A 25146-nucleotide genomic window follows, 5' to 3' on the forward strand; every position below is an offset into this window, starting at 1 on the left:
TCTGTTTACCTATTAGGCCTACCTCATTTATTAAACTCAAAGGATGAAATTAATATGATTTTTTTGTTTACACATAAACATTGACTATAAGTGACCATATAGGATTTGGCACACTTGTAAACCAGTTCGAACAGTTTATGCTAAATGAAATTTACTTTTCTACGATCTACTGCACGTCCTAAATTATGTGAAATGTGATCCGAAGCATACCAAAGAACTTTAAGTTAAATGTGTATTATTTAATGTGTATTGGTGGTTTTGAATCTTATTGTATGCTAGACAGATAGAGAAAGAATTTCTAGGCCAACAGGTGATGTGCGTATACACCAACTTCCGTTATCCCCATAACAGAAACACTAAAAAGAATTTTTTTAAGAGATTGTATTGTGAAGTACAGACAATCTTGATGGTACTGATCTTCAAGCTGCTTGCACATTTTTTCCTTCAATACAACATTGTTACCACAATGTTTCCACTATGCTTAGAACCATACAAAACGTACATTCCAAGGCAGCCAAAAAAATGTGTTTAAAATCCGTAACAAGTTATTTTCCACACATAATGACTATCATACCTAGTAGGTCCAAACTTACTTAACGTAACTTAATTAACGTAATAAACTGTAATATGAAAAAAATCCCAGCTTACCAAATCAAGCCCAACTTTACGAATCGTCTGGCAGATATTAAAAATTACATTGAAGTCCTTAGTGGTATTTCATGCCACAACCCTTTTCCTATTAATGTAATGAAAATTACAGAAAGTATACTATATATATATAACTCATTTTTCCTATAATATAAACATAAAGAAAATGGTATAACGTTTAGCATAATGTAGAGATCGTAATACAGTCAACATATTTTGGAAGGGATTTGTCAAATTGCAAAATCACGTCTTAAACCAGATAACCATAAAGATTATATTTTTATAAATGAAACCTCACCAAACCTTTTAAGCCGTTGCCGTGAAACTATTTTGTCAATGAAATAAATTACTGATGTGTTAGTAACAAGAGATAACCCTTCCACCTAAATATTACGTTAAACGTGTATCAATTTGTCATCTGGAAGAGACTCTTGGGAAAACGTATTTACAACCTAATGTGTTACATTCACAACCAAATGTGTTACACTCACATGTAAAAGACATGAAGGCAAAAGTCTTTTATCATCTTACGTATCAACTACCAAGTGACCAAAATTATCAACACTTTATACGAAAACAATCTAGTCTATCAGTGCTAGTTTTTTTTAATGTTATAAATTGCGTTTCATTTTAGATTACGGTGACTTTTGTTCCCATAAGCTATCATGACAAAAAAAAAATGCAAAATAGATGTATTTAAATATGTAACTTCTTAATATAATCCAACATCCCGTGCTCGAAAGTGATTTCATTGACTTTTAAATATAAAGTAAGTCACGTCGAGATCTAGCTCAATAGCGAAAAAGCACAATATAGAGTCATAGAAGGCATGTTACGAAACTAAATGTCGTAAAGATTTTAATATACAGCTGCAGTATAAGTTATTAAATAAAGACAGTCCTTAAACTACGTTTGAACATGCAGGTCTGGGTTATGTGAAAATCTGATAAACTATAATGGATTCGTGTGATAAAGTACCATTCCACGTTTTAGAAAATGTTTAATGACTTACAATACGGTTTTGAGTTTGGAAACCCATAACACCAATATCTTTTAGGGTATAATATCTTGCACAAACAATTGAAATGTTAACGTAGACATTCTTAAAAAGAACAGTTCTCGATTTTTAGTACAAAGATTACTCCGATAACAGTCAGTAAGTATTCATACCATACGCTAACATACGATCTTTAAAATGTTGTGATTCTCTCACCAATGTTTGCGCAGAGTCAACAGTGTAAAATGAATCAACATGACTAGTTAACTAAAATAAACTCAGGCAGCTGAACTACTTACTTCTACCTGTAACATCAGTCGGTTACCCCCCCCCCCCCCCCCACACACACACACACATACACGCATACATACATCTACATCCTGCCATTACTGGGTCTCTCACATTATTATTGGTAAAAACGAAAATATAACAGGACCGTGCCATACATTTTAGCCAATGCCTAAAAGAGTATGGAAGTCAAGTTTCATTTTTTATGCTTGATAGGGCCTCTTCCTTTGTAACTAATTCCCATGGAATGGAGGCTCTCTTGCAATTGTAGTATCTTGCAAGGTCGTCGTTAAAACGCGAAAGCACCCACTTCCAGTAAAGGGTTGCTTCATAATTAGAGATTGGTTTGATATCCCACTCCGGAAAATCATTTCTGTATTCCTTGTATGGTCTTGGGATGTGTTCACACGTTTTTCCGTGACAACCACATGTGTAATATCTTTTGCTTGACGCGACATTTGCAGTACAAGTATCACACAGAAGCTTTCTACTAGAACGAACTCGGCGACCACTTACACCATTCGGGAAATGTAGATTAGAAAAATGCATTTTGTGTTCTTTGACAGTGTCGTCACAAAGGGTCCTGCAAAAGGGACACTGGATTCCACATCCCTCCATCGCGTGAGCTAGTACAATATGCAACTTTTTGGGAAGGCCGTTAAACCATTCCTTGATATCCGAGATGCAGCTAGTATCTGGAAGTTCCGCATGTTGCAAAAGTTTCGGTTGCATAGTATTCTGAACTAGATTTTTACATTCTGCACCAAACACGTCATAATCGGATATAACTGTGTACATTTTCTTATCAGATATAGCTTCTTCGTTCAAAGATGACTTTACTGACTTTTCAAAATACTCGGTAAAGGTTTCAACCCACTTTTCGAATGAAACGTCGCTTTCACTTTCTGCTCGAAGGGAACGCAAAGTTGCATCCAGTGATACACCCGTCTCTCGCAGTATTTCACCAATTTCGTGCATTGCAATATCTTTGATTCGAATACAATTCTCTGTTTCTTCACAGCATTCTTTGGCAATAAAGGATAATGTCCATGTTTGCAGAAATGTTGAGTGTCGCGTAAGAAAACCAATATAATTTTCAAAGTCTTCTTCTTGACAGAGGTTCTCTAAAACCGCTATTAAGAAACGAGGTCTGCTGCAGAACATTTCGTCGCCAGATTTAATCAATCGCTCAAACATTGCTGAACAGATTCGATTCTGTAGACATTGCTTCAGAGATTCCTCGATAATAGAGCAAAATGATTTAGCTGCCAAATGATCCGAGCATGTACCATCACATAAGGTCTTGAAGTCTTGATACAAAGCGTGTTTTTCCTTCTCCAGTAAGGTTGTTACACTGTTTTCCTGTTCAAATGTAGTTTGAACATCCACACATATAGGGAAGGCCCAGGAGCAGAGGTGTGCAATAGAAACGATATGTTCCCGCTGACCCAATTCTTTGCGTGCGCTCAACTCCTGGTTAGTGGAAGTAATCATATCCCTTATTATGGTGGAACTGTAGGACCCATTACTTTTGATCTGCGCAAGAAACGTCTGACGTGCTTCTGCCACAATAGAGAAAACAACATGGACGTTTTCCCTTTCTAGTATTGGTAGTTCCATCATGAAGCACTTATCAAGTGTGTGTCGTGTGTCCACCGTAGGTACCATTTTGGCAAACTTCTGAATGTTCTCTTCTGATAGACCAGCTAACATCTCAAATACTTCAACAGGCACAAGTGCCTTGACAATTTCAATAAATTTTGTCATTTGATCGATGATGTCTACAGAGAAGAGGTCCAAATGTGCTTGCACTTCAGACCAAGATACGCGATCAGCTAGAGCATCCATTTCAGAGCGAACGGCTTCTTGAATGTAAAACCCACACGCTTCGCATTGGAGATGCTCGCGTTTCCTATTATCAGTCAAACGAAGTTTATTCAATAATTCACTAACCATTTTAACGAAATCCTTTGTTACTTTTAGTGAATACCACTTTTTTCTGTCTACCCTTGACGTGATTTCATTAAGATTAACTCGAACTTTGTGCAAGAAATTTTCGTCACTGTAGTCTGATTCCCATCCAAGCATGTCCGTTATAACCCAATTAGTCAATTTCTTCAGCGTGCTTTTAGTAGCGCGGTTTAATGTTTCATTTTCGAGACACGCAGTAACATGGCGTTTAATTTTCCACTCCGTACATATATCAGGTTGTTTTAGTTTGACTAATAGTTCCTGATTCTGAATTATCTTCTTCAAAATGCTTTGCTTGTGTGCGACATTTGCGGATTGCACAATGTTACAAGACAGGATAACGATCAAAGCTGTTTTATTTCTACATCCTGGGCAAGACTTTGAAACGATGCTCGTCAGTGACCTTCTGACACTGTCCAAGAATTCTTCAGAAAATTTAAAATCCTCTTTGTCGCATGCCGTTCCAACAACATCAAGTAAGACGTTTACTAACCTCGTCATATCTTTATCGCATGGTCCTATTAGTCGAAATGCTTCATCTGCATCTCTTTCAGATTTCATAGGTGGGGTCATTTCACAAAGTCCTTGAAGTTTGTGTGTATTCAGTAAATCTCTCATTGCCATACTATGACTACTACGTTGCAGACACTCCTGGACACATCTATAAATTTCAGCTTCAATGTTCTGCCGAATTCGGTCTTCACTATTTGTCGGATGGACAAGCTCGATATTCTTCATACATTTTGACCACTCTTCTTCAAATGTTGTCTTCACGAGCTCTTCAGTCTTCAGCTCAGATATTTGGTCCTTATCCTTACCACTGTAACTTTGGAGGAATTCGTTTTGCAGCTTTTCTGCAACTGGAAGAACTTGCCTCCGCAAATCCGCCTTAAGCTTCGGTAGAATTTGGTTTTCTTTTGCTGTGGCATTGCTGATGATATCGGACTGAAAATGTATCATTTTCTTCACCGTGTCTAAAATGTTCTTTTCGAAAAGATCTAAATCACGGTAAAAATAAGTGGAATGGTGTCGAACACTGTCAAATTCTCGGTTTTGCAATGTTTCACTAATGTTAGCTCGTATTTCACTCATTTCTTCAGTCATTTTGTGTTCAAGTTCTAATAGTAAAGTTTCTTTCCGTCCTTCAATATTCTCAACAGTTGAATTTCGAATTTGTTGCTTCGCTTCAAGTTCCCACTGCATCATTTCTCGATTAAGACGTAACTGTTGTCTCTTAAACATTTGGGAAAATGTGTTGTATTGTGAAATTTCGGTCGTGTTCCGGAAGTTGAATACAAAATCTTCCTGTTTCACTGCATTCCAAACGCTACTTATTCTGTCCTCAAAGTCTGTGAGCTTTTGTAGTCTAGTGTTTTCCTTCACTTCTCTCAAAAGAGCAGACTTCAGTTTTAGCACCGTCTCGCTGTAGTCGTGATTGGGGGAGGACATGGACCCTCTCCAAAGGCTGGGAATGTACTGCACATTATCCTCTTTGTTGTCAATGTTGACAATGTTGAAACAGTCTGAGAACTGTCTGTATTGATCCTCTTTCCTTTCTTCTGTTGCGGCGGTGATAACAGCTTGATTAAGTTTCTGAAGTATGCTTTGGGTGCTGCTCTCATTTCGGTATTGGGCGGTTACATCAGCAACAAATTGCTGTATGAGGTAACAAGATGAGCTCAATTGAACCTCCTTCATCCTTATGAATGCATGTGCAGAGATCTGAAGAATGTTTGACAGGTCTTCTCCAACAGTCTGCCCTCCAATGTTGATTAGAGTCATATCGGAGAGACATAAGGCAAAGGTCGCCAGCTCATTGTCTTCACTTTTTCGTTCCGTGACAGCTTTCTCAGGTGCTTTTAAACCCTCAGTATCTATAACAACAATAAAGTCTCTACCAATTTCTCCCTTTAGGGAATCAGCTACTGGTAACAACTGCATAAACACTCCCCGAGTGCATCTTCCAGCGCTTACAGCAAATCGAACGCCAAACATGCTATTGAGAAGGGTAGACTTACCACTGCTTTGAATGCCGATAACTGAAATTACATAAACAGACGCGTCACCAATGATTCCTCGAACCGCTGCCATGATTTCTTTTACCCACTTGATGGGTACATGACACGCATCCCCATCAAAAATTTCTAATGGTTGGCCCTTGAGTAACATTTCAGCAACCATTTGCGGTAGTGACTTTACATCAAATATCTCTCTCATGTTTTGTTGATTGCTTTTTACAGTGTTATGGAAACACTCATATATTTGGCCGAATTCCCTCACGAAATGTTCGAAGCCTAGAGAGGATGCGTCAAATGTCTTATTCCTCTCTGTTAGATTTTGCTGCAACTCAGACTCTCTGGATTTCCATTTTCTAACATTATCTTCCATAGCTCTTTTCTCCTGCGCAGGAATAGAGGAAACACTTAGTCTTCTTTGAATATCTGTGACCTTTGCAGCTGTTTCTCGTAGTTCATCTCTAATGGCCTTCATCTCATCTAGAACGGGACGCAAGTTTTCAATTGAAACCTCATTTAAAAAGTGTTGAAGCCAAAATACCAAAAACTCTTTGTAATCCGAAGATTTACTCAAAAGTTCTTCATACAGAAAAATCATCTCGTTAGACATACCAATGTCACGCTGTTGTTGTCTCACGGCATTCTTAGCTTTGTGCAACATAGCAAGCTCCTTTTCCAAATTACCTTGTGCACCTTTCCAACTTCGGTCTTTGTCAAGTTGCGACCAGTTTTGCCATTTTACCTGCAAAGGGAGTGCCTTCAGTTTGTAATCTTTGGGGTTATCTTTGCATGTTTGTAATATTTCTAGGGCGGCCTGCTTTGCCTTTGAACAATCTTGGAATAATATATCAACTACAATGCCGTTGTTTGCGCAATATGATGCTGTATTGTGAAGGTTCACTGAGGGTGCTTTTACCTCTCTGAGCAATCGCTTTATCTGACCGCAGATTTGTTCACAAACATCAATTTGTGAAAGCTCTGACGTGTCTATGACACCTGCTCCTGTTTCTGTGATGGAATTTAACAAATACTCATCTTCTTTCCATCTTGGAACTAATTTCCCGTTGGAGGACAGCAGTACTAGGCTCTTCCGGGTAATGGCGTTAGGTTGGCCCAGCATCTTTTGTACATCTCTTCTGTTAACAAACACTAAAGTGATCGATGCAAAAGTACAAAGATAATCAAACTGGGATGAGGACTCTAAAGCATCTCCGCGGAGGTTTAAAAAGCAAACTGCCTGCTCAATGGTATGTTTACGACCACTTGGAAGGTACCAAACCGCCTCCACTGTTCCTCCGGATAAAATGGAAGAAGCGATGTCCTGTTCTTGGCTGCAGAAAAACGGATGTTCGTCGTTACCTTGTACAGACCCTATTAGTTTGTTCAAAGTATTCGACTTTGAGAAGTCTGGATTACCAAAACGCACTGCAGCTACTATTGGAAAGGGAAATTGTGTAACATTAACTTCATTCACAAGGGAAGTTGACGGGTCTTTCCATGCTTTCGATATTTTTTGAAGTCCCCATAAAAGAAACAAAGGGTCAGACGTAGTTGAGTGTGGCAGAATCACTGGAACAGCCAGATGGCATGCAGACATTTTTGACAAAACCTCTTGCCTAAGGAAAGGATCGCAATTCATTAGGATGGCATTTACAATATCTCTGCAACTCAGTCTAATTGTATTAATAGAATCAGACGAATACAATTTATTATTTGGATATTGAGATGGGACCACTGAAAGATTCATGTTGAGCTCTTCAAGTTCCTTAAAGAGTCGCAATGAACGATAATCGTATGACATCAAACGATTTAAAAAGGCTGTAACAACACATGCAGGAGATACAGTGTCTTCACAAAAATGAATGCTTTCAAGGGTCATGCTACTAAGAACTGTTAACTGTTTACCACCATCTAGATCAATACCAAGCGATTGAAGAACGGATAACACCTGTTCTTTTGTGTGAGTTGGTTTCTTGCTTCGATGGTTGTTCCTTGTAGGATTCTGAAATGTCTCCCGTGGTCTTGCGGATGATGTCCTTAGTAGTTCCTGGTCTTGTGATGGGATGTTAGTGGCAGTTTCTCTTGGACTAAAACACTTAACAGAAGGTATGATATCTGTTATAAAGAAAAGCAAATACAATACATCATCAAACACATAGACCATGACAAAATCCATGTCATCAATATTTACACTCATGTCTCGAAGCAAACATAGTAGGCTGTACCATTGATAGGAACATTTCATTGTTGCGGTACTACACGGTTATCAGTATAAGATATATCCATCTGGTTTGTCTCGTAAACCATGGCGCTACAAATAGTTATGCAATATCAGGTGCATAAAACCTTCATATGCACAGTATTTTAAGTACTTTTAATAGCATGAAGGCTACAGATTTGATTTACACTGCTTTCTTGCTACTAACAGTTGTGGGATGAATCCTATTAAATTAAAAATCAACAACAAATACAAACGACTCGGAGGTTGCAAAACTATTCTGCATGAGTAGGGTATAGCCTCTATCAGCTGAATAGCTGAACAGCTGTTACTGAGACTTCAACTTGGGTTTTAATTACAGTATGTATCTCCGGGTCCTCATTTGGTAAACTTCTTTTTTCATTTAATTTTAATTGAAAGTGACCTTTCGTTATCAAAAAAATTCCTTTATATTAAAAGTTAATGAAATTGTAATTAATAAGTGCCCTGTTTATTAACAAATGAAGAATATGATGTACTTAATGGAATAAAACACCGTACAAATACTGGAATTTATGATACCATCGGAATTCACACGCGATCCACATATCCGGAAATATTTCAGGTAACTTTGTGGTTTCCACCTAAAAGTCACATGTTCCAAATCTGTACTCACAATGGATTTTAACTAACAGTGTACAACTTACCAAAATTACATTTTTGCCTACAGTCATCGTTCAAGTATGTCATGTAATGTATGTATATTAAGTTAATGTCATACAGTGTATGGACATAAGCATATGATGTGCTTTGGATCTCTTGACCTGAAATGACTCAAAACATTGACCTCCACAAAAACAATTTCTGCTTTCACCCATTGTATTTTTGCACCTGTATATTCTGCCTTCAGGTGATAATTGTCAGTTCGAGAGGCACCAACAACTTTTAGGAGGGTCACAATATTAGGTCCTGAAACTTGTGAAGCCATATCAAACGTTTGATATTTGTCAAAAGGGTGTATTTTAATATTTATAGGGACATGCCCACTCCTTGTTTGTACCCGGCCTGCCAAAGATCTGGCTGCCATATATCAGATATCGAATTGATAATCGTCATGACATCGAGTTATGCAAATTCAGGCTTCCATACTGACATACCCTGACACACCTACTTGAAAAGCACGTTCGTCCTTATTAACACATATAGTATCGCATTCTAATTTTCATGACCATTATTAAAGTCAATTGCATAAATACATGACCAGCCAGTCCTGCTCAATTAAATGGGATGCAGATACAATCGTAAGCTCTATCTTATATGCAGCGATCTTTGTGATGAACTCTCCAAACTCCCTTAAACAGCTAAGAACAATCTTGCTCAAATTGAGAGATATCCCAGTTGAAAAGTCGCGTCTGAGAGACGGCACTTTGTAAACCTGTGATGTGATAGTGCCACTAGGATCTGAAACTTTATACTTTCCTTCTACTTTTGTTTTCACTTTCATATTTTCAAGGTAAAAGGTTAACAGTATCGACACTGAAACCAATGTCATCATTAAAGAGCATCAATATTTTAAAAAAATCCTTCCCCATTACAGGAAATAAACATTGTAATAAATAAAATAGAACATAACAGAATTAAGCACGTGTGGGTCATATTTCTCTTTCTCTATTTTGCAGCTTACCTAATGAAAGAGGATTAATCCTGTAATATCTCCTACATGGAATGAAATTTACCTTATATATTTGGGAAATTGTTCATTACTGTTATCTCTTTTGTGATAAACGATTCTCGGGTCTGTGTTTTTTAATGTTTACCTTACCATAGGCATAGGAGCCCAATTTGATTGGGGGGGGGGGGGCTGGAACGACTTGCCGGAAAACATAACCAAAATTTTTCGCGCCATCCGCGCGCGTTCAACATCTTAATGTACATATCATATAGGCATTCATCAGTTATTACATCGCATGCCAATTACGTACAATCATTTGCCGTGCTTTTACCCTTCCATATTGGCTATTATTTTCGGGGAGGTCGTTTTACATTTAGTGATGGCATTAGTAATGGCGAATTAGTCGGGCAAGCTTAGAACTATATTTTAATTACCAAGGAGATTTTTTTATAAACTATTGATTTCCTTTAACTACATCATTGCAATTTATTTTTCTTTCAATAAGTGCCCGAAAAATTCTCAGCATATTGCTCGAATTTACACAAAAATATTTGTACGCCATTAAATGTTTTTCTTCAGATCAGATCATTTTGAACTCATGCGATTTATTCACTTATAGTGTCCACTATATTGTAGTGCGAAGCGCGCTACAATATTGGGATTACTAGCATACTCCATCATATACATGGCTGGCTGGTGAAATGGTGAATGCCAGCTGAACACACTCTTCATAGCAAACTCAAATTCACAGGTTGGTTACGCAAGAAAAAAACCGACCCAGATTTACAAAGAATTGTGGCGGTGAACAGTTAATTCTGCACATACGCGAAAAGAAAATAGGTCTTCTTGGGTAGCATACTTCCTCAAAACAATGCGTAAAATTCTCTACTTTGGTTGTTATTCTCGAATTGAAAAATACATGTAACATTTGAACGCATTTGAATTAAAACATACTGCAAAAAAAGGTACAAGCAACACATGTTCATCGTATTTATCCGCAACGACTCGGCGTTATCTGTTCTAATTCAGCTCATATGCACTTGGTACGTTGTGATTGTTATCGCCATCTAGCAACGAGGATATATAGTAAAGTTAACATGTTGTTCCAATTGACCAATCAGTGTGCAGGACTCTGTGTATTCTCTGTCACGTCCGAAACAGGTGTGATTTGTGAATTACAGCTTGGTTGTCTGGTTAGTCTGTGATGGTTTTAGTCATCATTTCTAGCCATCATATAGCCTAGGTTTGGTATACGCTAAGGGACCAAACGCCGAACTAGCTTCTTGGTCACCGAAATAACTTCAAAAGGGTTGCAGTAACAATTAAAGAACCCTCCAATGAATACCAACAACTGACTAACTTTCGCCTTCACCGCGCACATCAATGACATGTATTTGTATACAAATACAGTTGTTCTAGTTCTATATTGCTCTCGGTTGCATAAAATCATCTTTAGAGCAGTTAATTTGTAAACTGTAAAATTGCCTATTAAATATCATGATTGTGGAAAAGTCCATATTTGTTACTTCCTACTAAGATTGGACTTAAATTTTATCGATCTTAGAACTCATCATCATTTCCAGCATGTTCACTTGACGTACAGCACGCAACCACTATTGGGTACAGGGCTAAACGGGTAGACTCGATCAAGTATCACTATCCTGCAAAACTGACCTTTTGGGTTAGAAGAAAATCTGTTTTCAGTTAAATCACCGAGGAACGATGTCTTGTAGTCCATAACTAGATCCAATGCTTCATTCGCCTCCAGTACGCCCAGTAGTTCCACCAGTGCATCTACATCATCCTCTTTGACAATACCTTCCTTCTCCCAGTTGGCCATAAGACAGTGGAATGGCTTTTGTAATTCATCCACCTTCAGCACAAAGTCATGATCTTGATCTGTCAGTTGAGCAAGTTCCGTGACGGCACCATGATCTAGGCACTTCTCTAATCCATGTACCATCAAACTAAACGGTTTGATCTTGAATTTCCTACATTTACGACCGTCCTTCCTTTCGAATCCTTGAGGGGAAAACAGAAAGTCAATACTTTCAGTGATTTTGTCCTTACATTATTGCCTAGTGTTTACCAGCACGAAACGTGCAATCATTAGGAAATACACGGGGATCTTGTGCATAGACAGATAGATAGATAGATATATATGTATATTTATGATATTGCATTTTTCAACTCAATACGATTTCAAATATGTGTGGGGGTGTGTGTTTGTGTATTATGTGAGATTGGAAGGGTGCAGGGTTAGTACCATTGTCAAACGGCGGCATGGTCGCCAAAGACTGGAGATCACTGTGAATGCTTTCTCGATTAGTCGACGTTAATTCTGGCGTTGTTCTTTCTACATGAAGTGAAATTTAGGGAAATAACACATCCTTAGTATGAAGTAATGTTCATAATTAAATATTTTAACGCTGAAATGTGTGAACACAGTTATTCATGAACATGCATATATCTTCAAAACATCATATAGCCCCATTTATGTTCATGACAGTAGTCATTATCTATTAACATAAAACATAAATACAACATACAAAAATGTCTGACATAAATCGTACGAAGTACTCAACGAGAGTGACGCTATACTGCCGATGAAGTGGCTTTTTATAAGAGTTTGAACTCCGATTATATGTATGATTTATAACATACATCCAGAACCACCTGATAGAATTAACTTTTCAAACTATGTTCAGACAAGCCTGTCATGAATGTGTCTACTATATATAAGAGTGGGATAGACAGAGAATCGTAATTTTTAGGCAGCATTGTTTTCATTTGGTTGATATAATCGTTTAATACCGTTGGCAGACAGCGGCTTGGCAGGTAAGGATTGAAGATGGGCAGAGCTGCTTTCTTCATTGGTCGACGTCAGTCCTGGCGATGCATTTTCTAAATGAAAGGACGTGTACAGAGAGGAAAGAATGAATCGTTAATGTTAAGTTATGCGCATGCTTATGATAAGTTTACATAAATAAATAATTAGTAATGATTACTTACATTGGAACGAATTATTTGCACATATTACGTTTGAAAGTTTTCCGATCGGGATATCACACATTGCTTTCATAACATGTAGTGTACTTCGGTCATGTTTCCAGGGTAGAAGGGATTTGTTTACCAGGGATGGGTTGCACTTCGCTAATACTGGGGCGTTGTTGTTTGGTAGGATGGTGAATTACTCTGTTGAACAGCTATGTTTAAACTAAATTGGGGTGCGAATGAAGTGGGGGGGGGGCAGGCATATATTTTGATAAGGATTATGTTTATTGTGAAGGTGCTTATAGGCATTTTGAAAGCATGGAAAGTGATTGCTATAGTTCTATCATTATCAGGAGGCATGCTAAGGTACAGAGTTGTTCAGGGATAAGCTGAAGATTTCTTTACCAATGCTAAAAGTATTTGTAAAAATTGTAAGTGTTGAGAAATCTCAGTTGCAAGGTTCTTTTGTAAATTCTGTCTAGTGCGAGTTGTCCACAGACAACTCCAATAGTAATCTAAGCCCTGTTATTACAGGCCCGTTAGTCTCTCTATAGTTGTTTATAAGGTCATGGAGTCTATTGTTAAAAAGTCTAAGGTCAGTAGTCAGTCTTTGACCAGAGTGGCTCAACATGGCTTTTGTCCATAAAAGGTCTTGTCTCACTAATATTCTTGAGTTTATGGAAGATGTATCAAGCTCACTAAATAGGCAGAAGTCTGTATATTTTGTGTTCCTGGATTTCTAGAAGGCATTGGAAGATTCCTCACCAGCGTATTTCACTTAGAGGCTGAAGAGTATGGGTGTCAATGGGAATTTACTGTCTTGGATCGAGAATTGGCTTGATAATATAAAACAGAGGGTTAAAATTGAAGGCTGTGCTTCTTCTTGACGTTACTAGTAGGGTTCCACAAGGGTCTGTTTTGGGTCCCTTGTTGTTTGTAGCCTATATAGATGCCATTGACGGAGATATTTTGTGTACTGCTAAGAAGTTCGCTGATGACACCAAACTGTATTCTGAGATCTCTTCCAAAAGCGGTTCTGAGAAATTTCAAATGGATTTGGATAAGGTTTTTTTCCTGGTCTCAGGGATGTCAAATGCTTTATAATATTGATAAATGCAAGGTGATGCATAATGTTAGGAGTAACCAAAAGTATACCAACAATCTTAATGGTGAGGAGTTACAGGAAGTCTTTGTTGAAAGAGACCTAGGTTTCTACATTGACTCATTTCTGCAACCTTAGCTCGAACCTGCCTACTAAAAGAGGTAATAGCTTTTTAGGTATGATCAAGAGGAACTTCAGTTTTCTGAAAGTGGACATATATAGTTGTTAGGCTTTATAAGCCGTTGGTTAGGCCTCATATGGAGTATGCTGTGCAGGCTTGGAACCCATATTTTGATAAGGATAAGGAAGTACTCGAGAAGGTCCAGAGGGTTCCTTAAAGAGTGTTCCTTATTATAATCGGTTACAGCTGTTGAATCTCACCACATTGGAGCTTAGGAGATTACTTGGTGACTTGATTCATGTTTACAAGATTGTGCATGGTTTTGACTATTATCCTTCACTGGCTTTTTGATGTTTGCTAATAGTAGTTGTACCAGAGGTCATTGTATTAAACTCCAAAAGTCACAAAGTAGGATTAATGTTCGGCATAACTTTTTTCTAATAGGGTTGTGAATGAGTGGAACGGTTTGCCTATGACCTCCACCAAAAACCAAAGGGATCTTAAACTCAACGTGTCACAGCTAAATACTTGGTACGTGATTGGTCCAAGCGTGATACGTGATTGGTCCAAGCGTCCCTTCTTGAGATATCGTGTTAACAAGGTTTTAACAATTTGACCCCTGGTGACCCCAAATGACCGTTGACCTCCATCAAAAACCAAAGGGATCTTGAACTCAACGTGTCACAAATTCATACTAATATGAGATTGTTCCAAGCACCTCTTTATGAGCTATCGTGTTTACAAGGTTATCATAATTTGACGCTTTTGTGACCCCAAATAACCTTGAACTCCCCTAAAACAATATGCTTCTTCTACTCGATGTGGTACTTCTACACACCAATTATGACATTTGTCCAAGTTCCATTCTTGAGATATCGTGTTGACAAGCAAGGCATCACCATAGAAATTTATTAGGATGGGCATCACACACACACTCACAAACACCCACCCATACTCACCCGCCTGCACACATACAAAGGTTACGATTATCATCAAAACCGAATTCATGGCAACTCCAATACAGCTATTTAGCTTACACTACACTTTGCATTATACACACGAAATTAATATATATATATACATATATATATATATATATATATATATATATATATATATATATATATATATATATATATATATATATATATATATATATATATATATTTATCATTATTTCTTAAATGGTTTGAATTCCAAACCTTTGAGTGTGTAAAAATGAAAAAGGGAGCAAATATAACTTCAAAACTTGGATCCTTTTTTTGTGTTTGCTGGACTTAAGAGGTAAACGAAGAATATGAAACAGAGATATAACCTTTCTCCATGCAAAGTAAAAGTTGAAGAGTGAAAATTTTTAACAATCAATACCATTATCAGGCAGCGGCAAGGCAGGCAATGATTGAAGATGACTGTGATTGCTTTCTCCATGGGTCGACGTAAACCCTGACGATGCACTTTCTAAAACAAAAGATATACAGACAAGTTACTTACATACTGAATTATTTGAATATTACCTATAGCTGCAAAACACTGTTGTTCACTTTCATTACATGCAAAACTTGCTTTCGACTAAGCTATCCAACCGGTGGAGACGGCCAGACGGGGCCTTGATATAAACGGCCCATTTTTGAAAAAGACGATAACGTTATCAAATGTATGGCACCACGGTCTGATCCAGCGGTGCACCGGTTTTGAGCCAGTAAGCCGGTAGCCCAATTCGCCTTTATTAAACACATAGGCCTACCTTTACCGACACACAAAAACCTTACCTACCTTTAGAAAATATGGACCCTATTGGTCTCGAGCTGAAGGGTGTGTCCCTTTACAACTGATAACGGAGCTTCATGTAACATTGGTTACCGGACTGAATAGTTTCATAAAGTTCTTTGATTTTGAATTCGCATGAAAGAAGGGTCTCCAGGGCAGCTCCATGTTCACACCACCGACAAAAAGCGAGCACTGAGTGTAGACAGCTTCTAACACTGCGTGTCGCGAAATCCGTCGGATGAATTTTTTTAAAATACGAAATAACAATACTTCGCTACATACGCCATATATTAGGTCCATAAAGCCTGGACCTTCGCCGACGAAGCTATAGACTTAATTATCTTTCAAGGATTGTGTGATACTTACACGTGTCATTCAAGGATGAGTTAAGGAGGCAGAAATATTATATTTGATATTTTATAATCCAAGGAAATGGAAACTTGGGTGATCGTAACATTTGTCTCTATAACGTTTTCGATTTTCATGATATTTACTTTGAAAAACATGCTTAATATCCGGAACGCTGCTTTAAAGCTAAATTAGATAACGACGACGTCGACTCCTCTCAGTACAGGCCCGAATTTGAATATTAACCCATTGTTTCATCAATTCTAATGACTTAACCAGAGCGTACTCTTTTAAATTAATATAAACAACAACAAGGGGCAAAACCACGTATACTTCTGGTGGGGTGGCGGAGTAACCTGGTGGTGTGTGATTATGTGTATTAAACTGCATAGTGTATATAATGCTCAATTTAACATTACTCTTTGAAGACTTAACGCAAAGATGAAGCAAATAAACAGACCTTTCAGTAGATTTGGCGGTGGCAAGGAACTAGGGTTTCTTTCATTCTCATTCGCAGGAACAGAAGGCGGTTTCGACGGTGCTGCTGCTTTGGGGGCCGTAAAATTTCGAGATTTTGGCTTATTTTTTTTCTGAAATATAAAGAATTAAGAATACAATAACGAATGATGAAATTTCCACTTCCAGATCGATGAGCAACAATAATGCCAATTCTGTTCTTATCACACAATTCGTACTGTACCATAGAGTAAACAAAATCAACAATATTAACAACCATTAAGCCTCATGATGTATTCTATCTTGGCGGTCGAAAGAACCTCTTTTAGTACTATTCTGTAGTAAATAATCCCACAATTCATTTTCAGGTGGATGCATCAACAAACAACAGATACGTTACGAAAAGCTTATATAATCTGGACTCACGTCCCCTGACTTGTTTTATTATTCTAGTTGATGTAATTAGTTTATCCAAATTATAGTTCTTCCAAGATTGAGAAATAATTTGTTCTGTACGATATCGTCATCAAAAATTACATTATTGTGTACAAAGAAAACCTAAATCTCGTCCCGGAAACATAATAGCTACGGGGAGGATGGGGTGAGATAGAAGAGGAGGTACACTGGTTACCAGTGTTGTAGTACTCGAAACTTGCAAAACAAGTAGTCCAGTACAACTCGGGTACTTTTTTGCAAATACTCGGTGCTCAATCTCAACAAAAACTACTTGATGTTAAAATACGCGTACTCTTTATACAATACTCGAACTCGCATGCTATTAAAATTATTCGTGCTTGAACTTGATTTGAAGTACTTGGTTCTCGCTCAGGATTAGTACTTTAAGACTTGCATAAAGAACTAGTTATGTAAAACTGTTCGACAGGTAGCAACATAATCACTGGCGGATCCAAGGGGGCCAAGGGTGAGCCAAAAAGTGTTTCCGAACATCCGCTAAATCATATGATTGGAAATTAAAAAAAACGAGAGGAATAGCAGTGGTAGACTAGTCTAAACCTTTTCGTTTTCTGGTTTAAATTTAAATGCAGAGCTCCCAACTGACCCGCAATTCGCGGGAATCAGACCCGCATTCTAACAACCAAACCCGCTGACCCGCACAAGCGTCCGAAAAATCCGCATTGTATTTGTCAAGTATACATAAAAAAATTTGCATCAAATTTTGACTTAGCAACCATCATTTCTTTAGCATTTAGCATAATAGAATATAAAACCTCCTTTATAGCATCATTTGAACTTCAAATTAGCCTATATTTCTTTTCATTGGGGCGAGCAGCGAACATTTTCATGCCAAGGGATAGAATGAATTATCACCTACTATTCAATTTATTGATGTTACACACACAAAAAATGCATATTTCTCAGAAAATTTTGAGTGACAAAAGCCTTTCTAAGTGCCACCATTTTACATGTAGGCATCACCAGGATTCCAATTTTTTTTTATACCCCTCCCCCAGGACGGCGATTCGTGGCATGGACCAGCATTTGCCTTCTCAAGAGTTGGGAGCTATGTAAATGTATGAGCATGAGGATTTACAGTTTAACACCATTTTGCAGTTACAGGCTGGTTGTAAGAAATTTATAACCTATGAGAAATAAAAATTTCTTGAGAAAGATGATGCCAACTTTGTTTTATAAATATTTTAGAAAATTACACCTTGGAAACATTTTTTTAGAAGTAAATTAACATCACCATTGTACACTTTTGTCGCACCAAATTGCATCTGAGGGCATTCAGCAATAGAAAATTTTCCAAAGGGGAGGGGGCACCCCCCTCCCCTTAGACCCCTCTCCCATATGACTCTTATGCCACTTTGGCCCCTCCCAAACAAAGGCCCTGGATCCGCCAATGAACATAATGTTTGTATCCTTTTGGCATTCCATACTTTATTAGTCATGCTGTCCCGGCTACACCTCAACAGAATCATGCATATATGCTAGTGTATATCCACATCCGTATTGGCTGTAAAAAGATGAAGAATACATCAGTGATGTTTGTTCAATTGCTAACCACGTACAGAACAATTACTAGCATGACTGCAGAATTACAATTAGTCAGGCTAACATATCTGTGTACACGTCTATGGCAAGCCATGTGGGACAAACACCGCATAATATATACGCGTATTAATTCGAATATATATGTGTTGTACATGTGTAAAGTTTCACTTTTTGAAGCGATCTCGCGAGCCAGCCAAAACATTTTTCGTTGGTATATGTACACAGCAAGAGCGGAAATGTGTTTTCGTGTATATTCTAATTAATCCGTGCATATATTGGATTTAATCCCCATATTTATTTTATTTTAATACGTGTATATATTCGAATTAATACGTGTATATATTCGAATTAATACGTGTATATATTCGAATTAATACGTGTATATATTCGAATTAATACGTGTATATATTCGAATTAATAAGCTAATATATTTAAGCCATATGATTGGCTAATAATATATAAGCGTATATATTCCAATTAATACGCGTATAAATTCCAATTAATACGCGGATATATTATGCAGTGTTTGTCCCACATGGCTTGCCATACACGTCTATGGTAGGCCCTGTGGGACAAATATACTATACGCGTATTAAATCGAATATACACGTATTAAATCAGCTGATTTAATACGTGTATATATATATTCGATTTAATACTCGTATAAAGTATGGTATATTTGTCCCAAATGGCTTACCAAACACGCCAGGAAATTGATTGCTACTGCCACTTTGTCATTCCAATATCAGACAATTTTTTGATAATATTGAGACATTCCCAGTTTGCCAACAACAAAATCCGAGCAATGTCATCACACTGTTTCATGATCGTCAATGTTCTTGTATCAAAAGTACTCGGAAAGTACATTTTGTTGGTACTCGGATTCTCAAATGCTGTACTCGGACAATAGTACTTTAGTAAATTTTATATTAACTAGAAAACCAGATAGCCAAACAGTTTGGTACATGTATACTGTTGTTCACTGCGTTTTTTGAGGATAAGTATTCTGAACTAACCATATAATAGTGATGAATTTCTGGCTATCTGCGCACAATATTTCACAATTTTGCCAAATGTATAGCGCTGCTTGTGACAAAATTAGATGGCTATACCACACCTTCAAATATCCCTTCAAAACTGGATAATGCTGTCAGCTCATGAAATGTATGGAAAGGTGATAACAATAAGACTATACAGCACCAACGGTGACAGAATCACAGATATCGATTGAGTTTATCTGTAATATAAGCATACCACAGTGTCTTTAAAGGTAAAAAGTCTAATTTTTAATTTGTCAACAACTTTTGCCTGCTGCCACAAGTTAAACAATAAGTTACTTTTCTTATGACGACTTCCATCGATACTGAAAATCCCAAAGAGCTTAACAACAAATACCGAAACACCATTACCCCTCCCACAAAAAGAAAGGGAAAACAAAAGAAAGAACAATATTGAAATTCCCTCCATTATAATGCAATCACTTGATTGCAAGAGCAACTGAGGAAAATAAGTCGTACGTAAAAAAAAAACAGCATATCCGTAAAGGTAATACCGTGAAAGTTGATGACAACAGGGTAAATATTGTAAGCGGAGCATCATCAAAGATACTTAAAAGGTGACTAAAGGCAAAGTATTAATTTTAATATGTTATAGATCAATGGCGTTAGTAAACAGTTCAAGCAGTCTAGGTTGTATTTATATATACCATCAGTGAAAGTGGCTGGACTACACTTATAGCTCCATCGTCTAACACAAAGACTATACATAGGTCAGTTCCTCAGATGCGACACAAAACTCATTGGGACAGTGTAAATCATTTATAACCTCAAATAGCATTTATCAATACAATCTGGTGGACAAACATGGACAAATGGTGTTGAATGTCAATCAACGGTGCTCTATTGTACATATGATGCTAAAAGCACTTGTTTTGGGGGAGTTATGAGAATTGATAAAACAATGGAATAACATTAACATTTAGACCTGCACCGAAGAGTCGACATAAAAGCCGGTAAAAGCAGTGCAATACGTATTTCATTACGCAATAAATTCCACTTCTCATGCGCAACATATGTAAATGCATGTATACGTCCATTATGACAATCTATATTGTGATTAAACTGGCAATTTAGGCAGTCCATAGGAACGTTTTACAACCAGATTTTGCTCAATTGTCACGAGGACATCATGCACTCAGCACTCTTATGTTGCCAGAAGTATTCACCAGTTATCATCAAATTTGACACATTTATTTCTTCGCCATACCAGCATATTTGTAAAGCAATCAACTTCAGCCACCGGAGTATAAGAATATAAAAGAACTTCCAGAGGAAATTGGACATTTCATGAAGTGTAATCAGGGAGACGCCACATCAACGAGCCACTTGAGTTTAGAATAAATAGGGTTAACTTATGGAGAGAGGGTGACTGTAAATCTAAGACCTTATTGAGAAGTAAACACCAACGGTACAAAAGCAAACTTTACAATTAATTGCTACGATGACATACAAGATTCGTATAGATTTGGTTTTACAAGTCTTAGTTTTACAGGTCTTAACTTTACATGTCCTGGTTTTACAGGTCTTGAATTTACATGTTTTAGTTTTACAGGTCTTAGTATTACAGTTCTTGGTTTTACAGGTCCACAGGTCTTAGTTCTACAGGTCCACAGGTCTTGGTTTTACAGGTCTTGGTTTTACAGGTCTTAGTTTTACAGGTCTTGGGTTTACAGGTCTTAGGTTTTGGTCTTGGTTTTACAGGTCTTAGTTTTGCAGGTCTTAGTCTTACATGAGCACGACTCCGATCATGGAGTTCCTGCTTTGAATGCCGATTTTTCGCTGCTCATTCCAGAAATTTGCTGGGTGATTGGTCGGAAAATGCTACATGGTAGTGTATACGGGCCTTAAGTAAGCGTGGTTTCATGCAGCTAGGGTATATTAAAGTCATCCATATTACCCCCATATATATGCTAGAGACACACATAATGGTCACTTATACTCATAATTCAACAATAATACCAACAATAATTCAACAATAATTCATTACTGATAATATCATGTCAGTGAGATTGTCATGACAAGCAGTCGCAGGTGGGATGGGGATTGTTCTCCAATTCTATTGGGTGCAGTGGAAATAATAGACGTACATCCTACAGAGTATCCATCTGGCATGTAAAACAACACTGCAATTTACTGGTGCAAAGCAACGGTGTCTTCCAGTCCCATAGGGTATACTTAATTGTTGTAAGTACAACAGCATTAGTAGGACCACTTCAAGGGTACTTCCATGGTACAAGTACAAGACTTCACGCGGAAAATTAAATAAGAAGGCTCCCAGCTACCTTGAGAGGTTTTATTTTCCATTTTTATATATTTATTAATTTTTTGTTGCATTGTATTTTTATACCTTGGCCACCAAAACAAATGGTTTATAATCAGGTTTCCTAAAATTGAGTGTTTTAATATCATCCTTTAAACATCGCACCACCGAAACACTTTATGAGGCCCTCAAAATTCTTCCCTCCCATTTAACGTGCAGTTGCCGTCTATGCCGCTTGATGTCAACATGGATGCGGAGGGGGTGGGGCTAACTTCGATAATCCCCGCATTTATTGGGGAAAATTCTCTCACCTTAAAGAAAATGAGCGTATCATGGCAGTATGTAACCAACCTATAGCTCGAGAAACAAACGGACTTGCATGGTGTTTAACTGAACTTGGCATTGCTATATACATCAGGTATTGACAAACTTCCAATGGCACCTTACCCCGCCCCAACTCACCCCACTCCAACCCTGCAGCCCACCCCTCCCCTTAAATAACACACTTTATAAACCATCATATATACTACACCAAGCAACAACTCTCTTCGGATTTTCTTCATCATTGAAAGGAATTTTCTGGCTGCTGAAACTGCTCTCTATCTTTAGGTGAAACCACATCGACGCAGCATGTTGTACCACGAATATGTGCAATACAAATGTAATAAACATATTTCTACCAAGGAAAAGTTACATTCTGATGAAATTCTAGGTACAGACTGAGAACTTTAACAGTTAAGCAAACGTTTCATATGTTTCTGCTTTCGAGAGGAAATCAACAAGAAGATTATAATAGCCTAGTTTAAGCTATTGAAAATCATTTGCTCATATAACATCACAGACATCCATACTGTGATTCGACTACAAGAAGTATCATTGAAGGTTAAGTTAGTCAAAATAGGTTACATTTAATCAACTGTATCTCGGGTTAGGGGCAAAATATGGGGATTTAAACAATTAAGCAGTGTGGAACATTTCTCTTTTCAATCCAAGATTCACATATTTTTGTCACCATTATCTCTAAAGATTCGAAGGTAACCGTTGTTGAGTTTGCTTTTCCTTTTATTACCCTGCCAAGGCAGTGCGCCGCTTCAAAATTGCGAAATATTGGGAAATTCCGTCCCTTCTATTCAGGCTACCACTCCTGAACGGATGTAGCTTATTGAAACTATTAATAGCCCCGCTTGAGCAGCAAAGTCTTTCGTTACAATCTCGACGTTATTTTCTGGTACGGTAGTCGTTTTATGTCAAAAACCAGCAGTATATAGATTAATATAGCTCCCATGGAAAATACTATAAAATACTATATATAAATATTGCCTTGATACGGAAACAGTAGACACAAATTTATCCTACATTAGAGCACTGTACGTATCTCCATTGATTCGACGTTGAGTCAGGGAAATTCCACCGTACGGTGGCCTGTAAAACCATTTTCAGAGTGACTTCATCATTGAGCGAGCGGTTTGCGACTTACTCTTTTAACGCACAGAAGTTTCTACACGATTAAAAAGATTTCTTGCTGTTATGAATAACGAACATACACCCAATTGTGAGGATGGGCATCTGGAGCGTTATTATTATTTATTTTATTATTGTTTATTCTTTGGTTGTAATTATATGGCCTCACAGTGTCATTCATTGACTTAGCCTGTCCAGGGGATCACGTTTATGGAGAAGGTGTACGGGAAGATGATGTCCCCTTACGTTATAATAACACCTATTAAAGAATCGAAAAAATTGGCAGATGGTCGATGATTTCCAGGTTACAAGATGTTGAAAGATGCAGACAGAACACTATGGTAAAAGAATAACATTTGGTGCGTGGCACTTATCTATTAGCGTCCACTCTTTGTTGATATTAAAGCCGTTTGTAGCAACTTAAAGAGTTGCATTGCCCTACTCTGAAAAGCTACTTTGAAAAGTCCCCCTGCCAAGCGTCCCTGTCTCACCAGAAGTTGAATTTTGTAAGCTTATTATGCAATCCGTTGGAAATACGCCTATGTGTTCCTAAAACTTATCCGTAGACAACGATATAGTTGCAATTCTATAGCTCTCACTAATCCCTCTAAATTCTGTGCCAAATATACATAAATTATATAAGACATCGCAGTATAAGTTTTAACTTTGTTTACCCTTTTTTTGCCCATGGTCGCAATACTTCTGGTGTAATACTAAGACTCCGTTCACAATTTTCCTGTCACTCTACACGTGAGTATAGGCCTACGTACCGTATGTCTTGGTCAGGCACTTCCGAAATTAGTTGTGACGTTGTCAGTGGCGTTTAGCGCTATAGTATGACAACAGGTTTCGATATCCGTCCTCGATGATGCGTACGAAACTTCCACCCAGTGTATGGCAAGCCATGTGGAACAAACACCGCATAATTATATCTGCATATTTATTTGAATATATACCGTATTAATTCGAATATATGCGCGTATACTATTAGCCGAGCGGGACAAACACCACATAATATATCCGCATATTTATTTGAATATATACCGTATCAATTCGAATGTATGCGCGTATATATATATTTAGCCGTGGATATATTATGCGGTGTTGGTCCCATATATGGCTTGCCCTGCACGTGCTGTGTAGTGTGGGAGTATCGACAGCATATTATTGTCCTTTCCCCGTGTTGTTTGTTAAGTTAAATTTATATCAGCGTCTCCTTGGACAAATTGTTCATCCAGGAAACAACATAATTTGAGCTTAGCAGCAGGCAAGATATAGGTATGTTGTTTCTGCTTCTATCGATATATGAAAATGATTACTTTCTCTCATCAAGAGTAAAAATATTATGAAGGTCATCTATTATGAGGTTGTGTTTTACATGTTTTGTTCAGTTTTAATAACCCCTTGACCACACCTTGCAATTTATTGGAAAATTACGGTCTTTCATGTCTGCCTGTACAACTTCCAGTGTTTTGCCTACCAGAATAATATAAAGATAGTGCAGCTTCCTCCTGAGCATCACAGAAATTAACTCATAGAAGCCATATCGCACCTGCTGACAATAATAAGATTCACGGTGCAGCGATTTGAGGGGCACTCGCGCCATCTTGGTACACCCAACATAATGATTTGCGCAAAGGATGCATAAGCTCAAAAAGGATGCATACATCCGCCACAACCATTTAATCTTCATCATCATTGGCTTGGAAGGTATACAAAAACTCCGTCGTGTTACATCTTAAGCTGTTTAATTAGCTATTTCAAATCAGTTAGGT

General features: G+C 37.6%; 1 protein-coding gene across 1 annotated transcript; it reads right to left on the bottom strand.

Annotated features, from left to right (window-relative positions):
- Positions 1-24195, bottom strand: LOC139958662 (uncharacterized). Its single transcript, XM_071955912.1, has 6 exons — positions 24046-24195; positions 16581-16710; positions 15374-15463; positions 12603-12692; positions 11463-11810; positions 1-8034 (listed from the first exon to the last, which is right to left on the bottom strand). The coding sequence occupies exons 1-6, from the start codon at positions 24058-24060 to the stop codon at positions 2123-2125; spliced, it is 6585 nt and encodes a 2194-aa protein (XP_071812013.1). The 5' UTR covers positions 24061-24195; the 3' UTR covers positions 1-2122.
- Between the last annotated feature and the right edge of the window lie 951 nt (positions 24196-25146).

This window comes from Apostichopus japonicus, chromosome 3, assembly GCF_037975245.1.
Source record: "Apostichopus japonicus isolate 1M-3 chromosome 3, ASM3797524v1, whole genome shotgun sequence".
Lineage (NCBI taxonomy): Eukaryota > Metazoa > Echinodermata > Holothuroidea > Aspidochirotida > Stichopodidae > Apostichopus > Apostichopus japonicus.

Excerpts from the sequence above, each read along its gene's own strand:
- LOC139958662 (XM_071955912.1), bottom strand. Across the intron at positions 15,464-16,580 it reads ACCGCCAAATCTACTGAAAG|AAAGTGCATCGTCAGGGTTT; the intron begins GTCTGTTTATTT and ends CTTTTGTTTTAG. Across the intron at positions 11,811-12,602 it reads CAAGCCGCTGTCTGCCAACG|GATTCGAAAGGAAGGACGGT; the intron begins GTATTAAACGAT and ends TTTCCCCTCAAG.